Source organism: Conger conger, unplaced genomic scaffold (genome assembly GCF_963514075.1).
Source record: "Conger conger unplaced genomic scaffold, fConCon1.1 SCAFFOLD_118, whole genome shotgun sequence".
Taxonomy (NCBI): Eukaryota; Metazoa; Chordata; class Actinopteri; order Anguilliformes; family Congridae; genus Conger; species Conger conger.
In genome coordinates, this window is record NW_026890279.1 from 7,501 (window position 1) to 17,500 (window position 10,000).

Below are 10,000 nucleotides of genomic sequence, written 5' to 3' on the forward strand. Positions count from 1 at the left end.
TACCATCCTGGTTGTTGGGCTGGACGATGAACTGTGGGGGTACTGAGGGGAGAGGGGTCAGAGGTTAATATAGGATCAAACCGTACAACTCGTCACAGAATACGAAGACAACACAGAAACCGGCCATGCCGGCGTGAGAAAGCTAAGGTTGCGTCATAGCAGCTGTTTTTCATCCAGCGCTGAAAAGGTCACTACGCTACATCACAATATTACTGTATTACCTTCTGTCTTTACTCCCTCCGCTTCTGCACTCCTCTGTCTCCTGACTCCCTTCTCCCTCACCCCATCACTCCATCCCTGCATTCCTGCCCTCCATGTTTCTCCTTTATTTCTCTGACACTCTCCCAATCTCTCTCTCTCTCTCTCTCTCTCTCTCTCTTTCAGCTCTCTGAGCTCTCCCTCCCTCATTTTCTCTGTCCTTCCTTCTCTCTCCCTCTAGTCTCTCGACAGTACAGGTAAACACACATTGCAAAAACCAAAGAATAAGTAATAAAAATAAGTTCATAACACTCAAGTATTTCAGTCTTACATTTGGACTGACAGTAAGTCTCACTATGAGACAAAAAGGCGTAGCACTGGGGTTAAGCCCCGCGGTTTTGCAGCGAGCGTTCTCCGCCCCTCACCGGTGACGATGAGCTGCCTCTCGGAGCTGACGGTGGCCGCGTCGTTGCTGGCGATGCAGGTGTAGTTGCCGTTGTGCTCGAGCGACACCTTGGAGATCTGCAGCGAGCTCATGAACTCCTTGGTCTCGATGTTGACCCCGGCCGACCCCGGCACGATCTCCTGCCCGTCCTTGCGCCAGGTGATGCGGATGGGCATGTCGCCCGACGACACCACGCACGCGATGTACATGAGCTTCCCGATGGAGGTGGGGGGGAAGTCGAAGGGCTGGATCAGGGGGGGCACTGCGGGGAGAGAGAGAGAGAGAGAGAAAGAGAGAACTACATTAAAACCAGCATCCAACCATGAAGCAAGATATATGATGATGCCTGGCTGGGGGTACTAGAACTCATCTGCACACATGAGCTCAGATAAAAAAAAAAGAAAGAAAAAGGTTTATTAAGAGTTTATATTAGTTATATTTTTCACTCATTTTTTATTATTATCATTTATTTTTTATTTATTTGTTTATTTTACTTTTTTCAAGAATGTGTTATTGTAGATTCTCTGTTATTTATTGTGTATTACAGTGGATATAATATGTGGCTTTGGCAACAGTGGTTCATTTCTTTTCATGCCAATTAAGCTATTTGAAATGAAAACTTCAGACAGAGGGAAAGAGAAAGAGAAAGAGAGAGAGAGAGATGTCAGAAGGGAGAGGGGCAGTTGGAGACCCACAGATGTAGAGAAGGAGAGAATGTAAGAGAAATAAAAGGGGGAGTTGGAGAGAGAGAGGGAGAAGAGGAGTAAATGGTGCATGTTAACACCTCCATTCCGCTGCTCGGTTAAGGTCACAGCGGTGGCCACTAGCGTGGAACCTTCCGGGCCCCACAGTCTACCCCTGGAGCCCCGCCCCCACCCCACCCTCTCCTCTCCAGCCCATAATAGCTGCTCTAATTAGAACCCAATTGGCAGAGAGAATAATGCTGTTTCCATGGCAGCAGAGTTGGTGTGTGCGTGCATGTGTGTGTGTGTGTGGGGGGGGGGGGGGGGGCTACAGCTGAGACATCTGGGGGATTTAATCTGGGGCTCGTTAGAATTCATCTAATTAAATCAACGACATGACAAGACAAGGACCACACCACACTACTCACACTGTCCCCAAACACTGACAAATCCACACACTCGCACGCATGCACACACGCACACGCACAACATGCACACACACACACAGGCACACTCACATGCATGCACAAGCACACACTCACACGCATGCACAACATACACACACACTCACACGCATGCACAAGCACACACACACACAACACACACATGCACACACACACTTGCATGGGTGAGCACACACACACACGCACACACACACACGCGCACACACACACGCGCACACACACACACACACATACACGCACACGCATACGCACACACACACACACACACACACACAGAATAAAACACAGGCTCTGTAATTGGGAGTAGAGGAAATCTTCAGGCCATTAATCCCTGTAATCAGAGCCCATTAGAGGGCCCTTTCTTCCTCATCCCTCCGTACGGCCAATCAAATCCAGCCCCTCAGCCAATCACAGGCCAGCGCCACGAGTGCCCAATAAAGCACAACGCGTCCACTTGGAGGATCTCTCCACATTTAAGGTTTGTTATTTTCTCTTTTCCCAGAGAAAGGAATAAATAGATGTTTCTGAATTGGAGCTCCACAACATTTCCAAGAAACAGACAAAAGTCAGCGGCGTGAGCCAACCGCTAAAAGCCCTGAGAGGCTGGCGGAGGCGTCCAGCGCGAGCAGGTGGCCGTGCAGCCAGCCTGGAGAGGGGAGAGAGCCGAACCACAGGCTCCGCTGCGGCAGAGATTTTAAAGGAGAAGGAGGGCCGTCTCAAATATCAGCTGCCACTCCGCTAGCGCCTAGCCGTACGAGAAGCCGGGAAGTCTGTCTGCGCACACGCAGTTACGTCGGCCTACTGTTCCTCTCTGAGAAAAGCCAGAGAAAGCATTCAATTTCAAGACACTGCGCATGTGCGCAAGGTGAGAAACTGTGGGATAAATTGCTTTTTTCACCGCGTTATATCGAAAAGCCCTCCATTTTGTACCTGACGATCTAGGCCCATGTGAACCCAATAGGGACTCAGAAAGTACAGATCCACAGCTCATGGTCAGACACTTTCAGGTTTGGCCTCTAGGTTGGACCTCTCTCTCTCTCTCGGCTCACCCGCGACCCCTGACCCCGTGACCCCCGAGCCCTGACCTTTGACGGTGACGTAGACGCTCTGGCTGATGGAGAGCTGGGGCAGGATGAGCACGCTGCAGACGTAGGCGCCCTCGTCCATGCCCTTCTGCACGTCGCTCAGCTTCAGAGTGCCGTTCTCGTACACCACCTGCCGGTGGTTATCCGGCAGCAGCAGTGCGTCCTTGTACCACTTTATGGAGTAGTACGGGTAGCCAATCACGCGGCACGTGATGTAGGTGTTCCGCCCGGCCACCGCCGTGATGTTCCGCATCGCCCGGATACTGGGGGACCCTGGGGTGGAGGAGGGGGAGGAGGAGGAGGAGGAGAGGAAGAGGAGGAAGAAGAGGGGAGGACAGGAAGAGGGGGAGAAGAGGAGGAAGAAGAGGGGAGGAGAGGAAGGGAGGAAGAGAGGAAGAGGAGGAGGAAGAGGAGGAGGGGGAGAAGAGGAGGAAGAAGAGGGGAGGAGAGGAAGAGAGGAAGAGGAGGAGGAAGAGGAGGAGGGGGAGAAGAGGAGGAAGAAGAGGGGAGGAGAGGAAGAGAGGAAGGGAGGAAGAGGAGGAGGAGGAGGAGGAGGGGGAGAAGAGGAGGAAGAAGAGGGGAGGAGAGGAAGAGAGGAAGGGATGAAGAGGAGGAGGAAGAGGAGGAGAGGGAGAAGAGGAGGAAGAAGAGGGGAGGAGAGGAAGAGAGGAAGAGGAGGAGGGATGGAAGAGGAGGAAGAAGAGGGGAGGAGAGGAAGAGAGGAAGGGAGGAAGAGGAGGAGAAGAAGGAGGAAAAGGAGGCCAGAAAGAGAGGGGAAGAAGAGAGGGTATGCCAGAAGGAAAAAAAGGAGATCCAAGAAAGAGTGGAAGAATGGGGGATAGGAAAGAGGTAGAGGAAGAGAAAGAGAGGAGGAGCGCAGGAGGGAAAAGGAGGGATAAGGGGAGGAGGGAGGGGGAGAGAGGGGGTTAGAATGCCCTCTCTCCTGTCTACATGTGTTTAGACTGTGACGGTGTGTGCGTGTCTCTATGTGTCAGAGTACACTATTCCTCCATTTTATATACTATGCGCACTCACAAGTAAGTGCGGCCACAACTTAAAGCAATTCCGTTTTATGTGTGTGCTTCGTGTCAGAGAGCCTGTATGTGTGAGAGCATTTAGCGTACGTTTGAGACTAGCCTAAATGTGCGTGCTAACCTTCCGTGCCTAAGCCTGACTGCAGCCGCTGGCACCAGAAGGAGCAATAGCATCTCAACACATAATACAGGCTAATGAGCCACTGGGGCACACTCAATTTCAATAGCAAGCGCTAACTCAGTCTTACACGCACACTGAGTTTATCTTAATGGTCCAGCCCCATATCTGTGGTCTCGTTAAGTCACAATGCTTTTGATATGTGTTCTGCGTCGTACGTGTTTAACCTATGAGTCATAGTCACAGTTTATACCATGTCACAGTTTATATCAATGACATCACATTAACATCAAGATTTCTCATTTAGAGGACTGGCAAGAACAGAATCCTCGGGGCGGATCGTCAGCGCAGGTGGATAGAAATGCATCATCCTACGACCTCTTCCGTCTACGGTTCAGAAGGAACCGTCCCTGGTGCTGAGTGGAAATGGACAGCACTGGTCCATTCTCTGTCCGTGGTGCTGAACCTGACCGTGCGGATCAGGTTCCCTGTCCGTGGTGCTGATGCCCTGTCCTCAACATGAACATGGACAGCGATCGATTACGTCAGGTCTTTTTCGGCAGACTCTGGATCTGCACTAATCTTCAAATAAGCTTGTTGCCCCTTGGTGTCAAAGGTAGGTAATCCACCACAAGGATTCTGTTCTTGCACCCAAAGGGAGGACACAACGACAGACACGGAGAGGACGGGGTGGGTGACATTGAGGAGGTGATGGCGGTGACACACATGTCAAACGAGCCAGAGACGGCAACGGACCAATCGCAGGGGGAGGAGGAGGCTGTGCGGTGAGCTTCTCTGAACACAGACGGAACAACAAGAGTTAAAGTGAGTTTGGCCGCTGAAGAGAGGAAGATAATGTATGTGTGGGAGTGTGCGAGTGCGCGCGGGTGGGTGTGTGTGTGTGGGAGTGTGCGGGTATGTGTGGGGGTGTGTGTGGGTGTGCGTTGAAGGCTGGCTGCCTCCCTCTCTCCCTCTGTCTCCTGTAGCTCGGAGTGTGTAGGGCTTTGTAGTCACAGCTCTGACAAGTCAGACGCTGATGTATTATTAACAAGAGCTGCAGCATAGTGCAGCGCGCGCGCACACACACACACACACACACACACACACACACACACACACACACACGCGCACGCACGCACGCACGCACGCGCGCACGCACGCACACACACGCACGCACACACACACACGCACGCACGCACACACACACACACACACACACACACACAGTCCATACATGCAGATGAACAAACACATAAACACAAACATACACATACATAAACAACCAAAATTACATACACACAAACATAAACAAAAAAAACCTCTCTCTCTGTCTCTCTCTCTCTCCTATCTCTCCTCTATCTGTCTCTCTGTCTATCCCTCTCTCTCTCTCTCCTATCTCTCCTCTATCTGTCTCTCTGTCTCTCCCTCTCTCTCTCTCTCTCTCCTATCTCTCCTCTATCTGTCTCTCTGTCTCTCCCTCTCTCTCTCTCTCTCTCTCTCACACACACACACACGCAGTCACAAACAGGTATAATGTCCAGCAGAGACACACACGAGTCACGTCCCCAGCCCTCTTTCAGGAGCCAGAGTGCGGAGGCTAAGGGGGAATGAGCACTAGGATCAGGGGGAGAAGTGCCTCTCCTCCCGGTGTGTGAACAGGAACCCAGCACACCCTCAGTCTCCTGCCCAGGTGACAGCAGACTGTTTAGTCGCTTGTGAGAAGTGGTGACAGACAGAGAATTGCCAGCTCGCTGCAAGGTGAAGGAAAAAGTGCAGCCTTATTCCTGAAAAAGATTAGACTAAAATGTTTGAATTCAATATTTATTTATTTTTTATTTTTTTGCTGTACCACTGTCTTACCAGTTAATGTTAGCCAGCATTTGTGAGCTCGCTAGCAGAAAAAGATCGATAGCACTTTATTAATCCCCGTGGGGAAATTTGGTGAAAGAAAACCTGGAGGAGGCGTATCTTCAAAAAAAGTGCTCCCTGTCCCACACGTTTGGAATCAAAGTCATACTAACACACACAGTAACTCATACAAACACACACACACACACACAGTAACTCATACAAACACACACACACACACACACACACAGTAACTCATACAAACACACACACACACAGTAACTCATACAAACACACACACACACACACACATACACATACAGTAACTCATACAAACACACACACACGCACACACACACACACACACATACATACACATACACACACACACACACACACACATACATACATACACATGAACATATACACACACACACACACACACACACACACACATACCCAAACACACACACACACACACACACACACAAAAAACATACATGCATGCTCACTCATAATCAGACACACACACAAAGATACACACACACACACACACACACACACAAAAACACACATGCACACTCACTCATAATCAAACACAGACACACACACAAACATACACACACACACACACACACAAACATGCACACACACACACACACACACAAAAACATACATGCACGCTCACTCATAATCAAACACAAACACACGCACACAGTAAGTGGATCAGTCAGTGTGTGTGGACCAGTCACAAGGAGTAACTGCACTGTCTGCTCACTCCCTGAGTCTAAACTCTCAGCTCAGTGTCCATTCACAGATTACCCTGAAACTCTGGCCATGTCACAACCAGAAACCATCCAGAGAGAGAGGGGGGGAGAAAGAGAGACTGGGGAGGGGAGTGAGAGAGAGAGAGGGAGAGGAAAGGGTTTAAGAAAGAGAGGGAAGGGGCGATAGAGAGTGAGAGAGGGGGAGGAGACAGCAGGAGAGAGTAGACGTGCGTGGCTGGGAGCGGGTCAGTGATACCGGCGTGCTGTCATGGCCTCTTAGTGTCTCCCCTGTCCCCCAGCTCATCACAGGGACAGCCATCTCACTGCAGCTGCCACTGGACCACAACATCTGTCCCTCTGACAACACTCCTCTCCCTCTGACACACCATCTCTCCCTCTGACAACACTCCTCTCCCTCACTCCCTTAACCATCTCTGTCTCTCCATCTCTCACTCTACCTCTCCTCTCATCTCCTCTCCATCTCTCACTCTACCTCTCCTCTCCTCTCCATCTCTCTCTATCTCTCCATCTCTCACTCCACCTCTCCTCTCCATCTCTCACTCTACCTCTCCTCTCCTCTCCATCTCTCACTCTACCTCTCCTGTCCTCTCCATCTCTCTCTATCTCTCTCTCCATCTCTCACTCTACCTCTCCTCTCCTCTCCATCTCTCACTCTACCTCTCCTCTCCTCTCCATCTCTCTCTATCTCTCTCTCCATCTCTCACTCTACCTCTCCTCTCCATCTCTCTCTATCTCTCTCTCCATTCCCCATCTCTCACTCTACCTCTCCTCTCCCTCTCTCTCCATCTCTCACTCTACCTCTCCTCTCCATCTCTCTCTATCTCTCTCTCCATCTCTCACTCTACCTCTCCTCTCCATCTCTATCTCTCTCTCCATCTCTCACTCTACCTCTCCTCTCCTCTCCATCTCTCACTCTACCTCTCCTCTCCTCTCCATCTCTCTCTATCTCTCTCTCCATCTCTCACTCTACCTCTCCTCTCCTCTCCTCTCCATCTCTCTCTATCTCTCTCTCCATCTCTCACTCTACCTCTCCTCTCCATCCCTCTCTATCTCTCTCTCCATCTCTCACTCTACCTCTCCTCTCCTCTCCATCTCTCTCTATCTCTCTCTCCATATCTCACTCTACCTCTCCTCTCCTCTCCATCTCTCTCTATCTCTCTCTCCATCTCTCACTCTACCTCTCCTCTCCTCTCCATCCACTTCCCCCTGATCCTCTCTCACTCTACCTCTCCTCTCCTCTCTCCATCAACTTCCCCCTAACCATCTCTTTCTCTCCATCTCTCACTCTACCTCTCCTCTCTCTCTCCATCTCTCACTCTACCTCTCTCCTCTCCGTCCACTTCCCCTTTATCTCTACCTCTCTGTTTACAAAAATAAACAATTAAGTGGATGATTTATAGACATTATGTATATTTGTATAAAATTTGTTTTTCGGTCTCTCCCTCGCCTTCTCTCTCCCTCAATCTCTCTTTCCCCGCCTCTTCAACTCTCCTTCACTTCCTCCCTTTCCAGCTCAAATTCAAGCTGAAATATTCAGATGTTTTATTGCCACCACCACACATAGGCATAGCATTGCTGAAGTAATCCTTTATGTATGATATAAATCAACAGTGAAGACGTCAGCCGCTTTAGTTGGACTGTTATAGATTCAGGGCTGGGTGTTGGACATGCCTTTCACAGATGAAATAATAAGACCCAAGCATTTACGTACGACTAAAGAACAGGCAGGTCCATCTGTCACCTAAATGAGGCACTGTTAGCTGAGAGAGAGCTTGCGTTATTTAGAACCTATGTTCACTGGTGTTGGTTTGTGTTGTTTTGGGATTCATATCAATGTTCAGTTGTTGGTTTGTGCTATTTTGGGTTTTGCAGGTATATCAATGTTCAGTTGTTAGTTCATGTTGTTTTGGGTTTCATATCCATGTTCAGTTGTAGGTTTGTGTTATTTTGGGTTTTTATATCGATGTTCAGTTTTTGGTTCATGTTATTTTGGGTTTTACAGGTATATCAATGTTCAGTTGTTAGTTCATGTTGTTACTGGGTTTATATCGATGTCCAGTTGTTAATTCATGTTGTTTTAGGTTTTATATCAATGTTCATTGTTGGTTCATGTTGTTGTTCGGTTTTATATCAAATTTGTCGAAATGTTTTGCTACTTTCTGAATTTTTGATCAATTGTAAAACAAAGAGCTCTGGAAAATCATGCCCTTATCCCTCTCTTCCTCTCCACTCTTCTCTCCTCCACATTTCTCTCCCTCTCTCCATTTATGCTTACTACAATCCTTCAGGGCTTTTCCTTCTCCCTCTTTTCCCTGTCTCCCTCCCCTTCAGTGAGTGTAAATGCGACATGGGGCGGCCTGTAGCATAGTAGTTAAGGTACATGACTGGGACACGCAAGGTCGGTGGTTCTATTCCCGGTGTAGCCACAATAAGATCCGCACAGCCGTTGGGCCCTTGAGCAAGGCCCTTAACCCTGCATTGCTCCACGAGAGGATTGTCTCCTGCTTAGTCTAATCAACTGTACGTCGCTCTGGATAAGAGCGTCTGCTAAATGCCAATAATGTAATGTAATGTGGCATACTGTAGTCTAGTGGTTAATGTACATGACAGGGACCCAGAAGGTTGGTGGTTCAAGTCCCAAAGTAGCCACGATAAGCGCCACACAGCCGTTGGGCCCTTGAACAAGGCCCTTAATCCTGCATTGCTCCAGGGGAGGATTGTCCCCAGCTTGGTCTAATTGACTGTGAGTTACTTTTAGGGCTGTACAATATATTGTATATTTATCTTCATCAAGATATGCACACGCAAAAGACAGCTTGAACTGCGATGAACAGTATTTATTTAAATTGATAGAATTGCGATAAAACACTTTATTATTATCGCATATCACGCAGCCCTAGTTGCTTTGGATAAAAGTGTCAGATAATTAACCGTAATGTCAATGCCGTTAAATGCTGTTCCTGACCGTGGCCCAGGTGAGCGGGGTGGGGTGCTGACTCCGTGTCGGATCATTGTGCCGGCGCTGCCCGCATGAGCAGCAGGCAGAGAGGTGAGAGCATCCAGAGAGAGGTGGTGACAGACAAACATATGGAGGATGGGAACAACGACCAGACACGTGGACGAGGGGGCGAGAGAGGTCAGAGAGACAGAGAGAGAGAGAGAGAGAGAGGGAGGGAGGGAGAGAGAGAGAGAGAGAGAGGGAGAGAGATGGGGAGAGAGATGGGGAGAGAGACAGAGAGAGAGAGAGGGAGAGGGAGGGAGAGAGAGATGGGGAGAGAGACAGAGAGAGAGATAGAGAGAGATGGGGAGAGAGACAGAGAACGGGAGAGAGGGCAAG

At 49.4% G+C, this 10,000-nt stretch overlaps 1 protein-coding gene across 1 annotated transcript in view; it reads right to left on the minus strand.

The window, feature by feature from the left end:
* Window positions 1-10,000, minus strand: part of LOC133119543 (cell adhesion molecule DSCAML1-like) — a gene marked incomplete at its 3' end in the record, with an annotated part of 28,232 nt that overhangs the window by 7,495 nt on the left and 10,737 nt on the right. The window contains exons 6-8 of the mRNA XM_061230053.1: window positions 2,876-3,148; window positions 624-905; window positions 1-42 (exon numbers count right to left, since the gene is read on the minus strand). The exon at window positions 1-42 is cut by the window's left edge and continues 78 nt beyond it. Coding sequence (XP_061086037.1) covers window positions 1-42; window positions 624-905; window positions 2,876-3,148 — 597 coding nt within the window. The remainder of the gene's footprint in view (window positions 43-623; window positions 906-2,875; window positions 3,149-10,000) is intronic.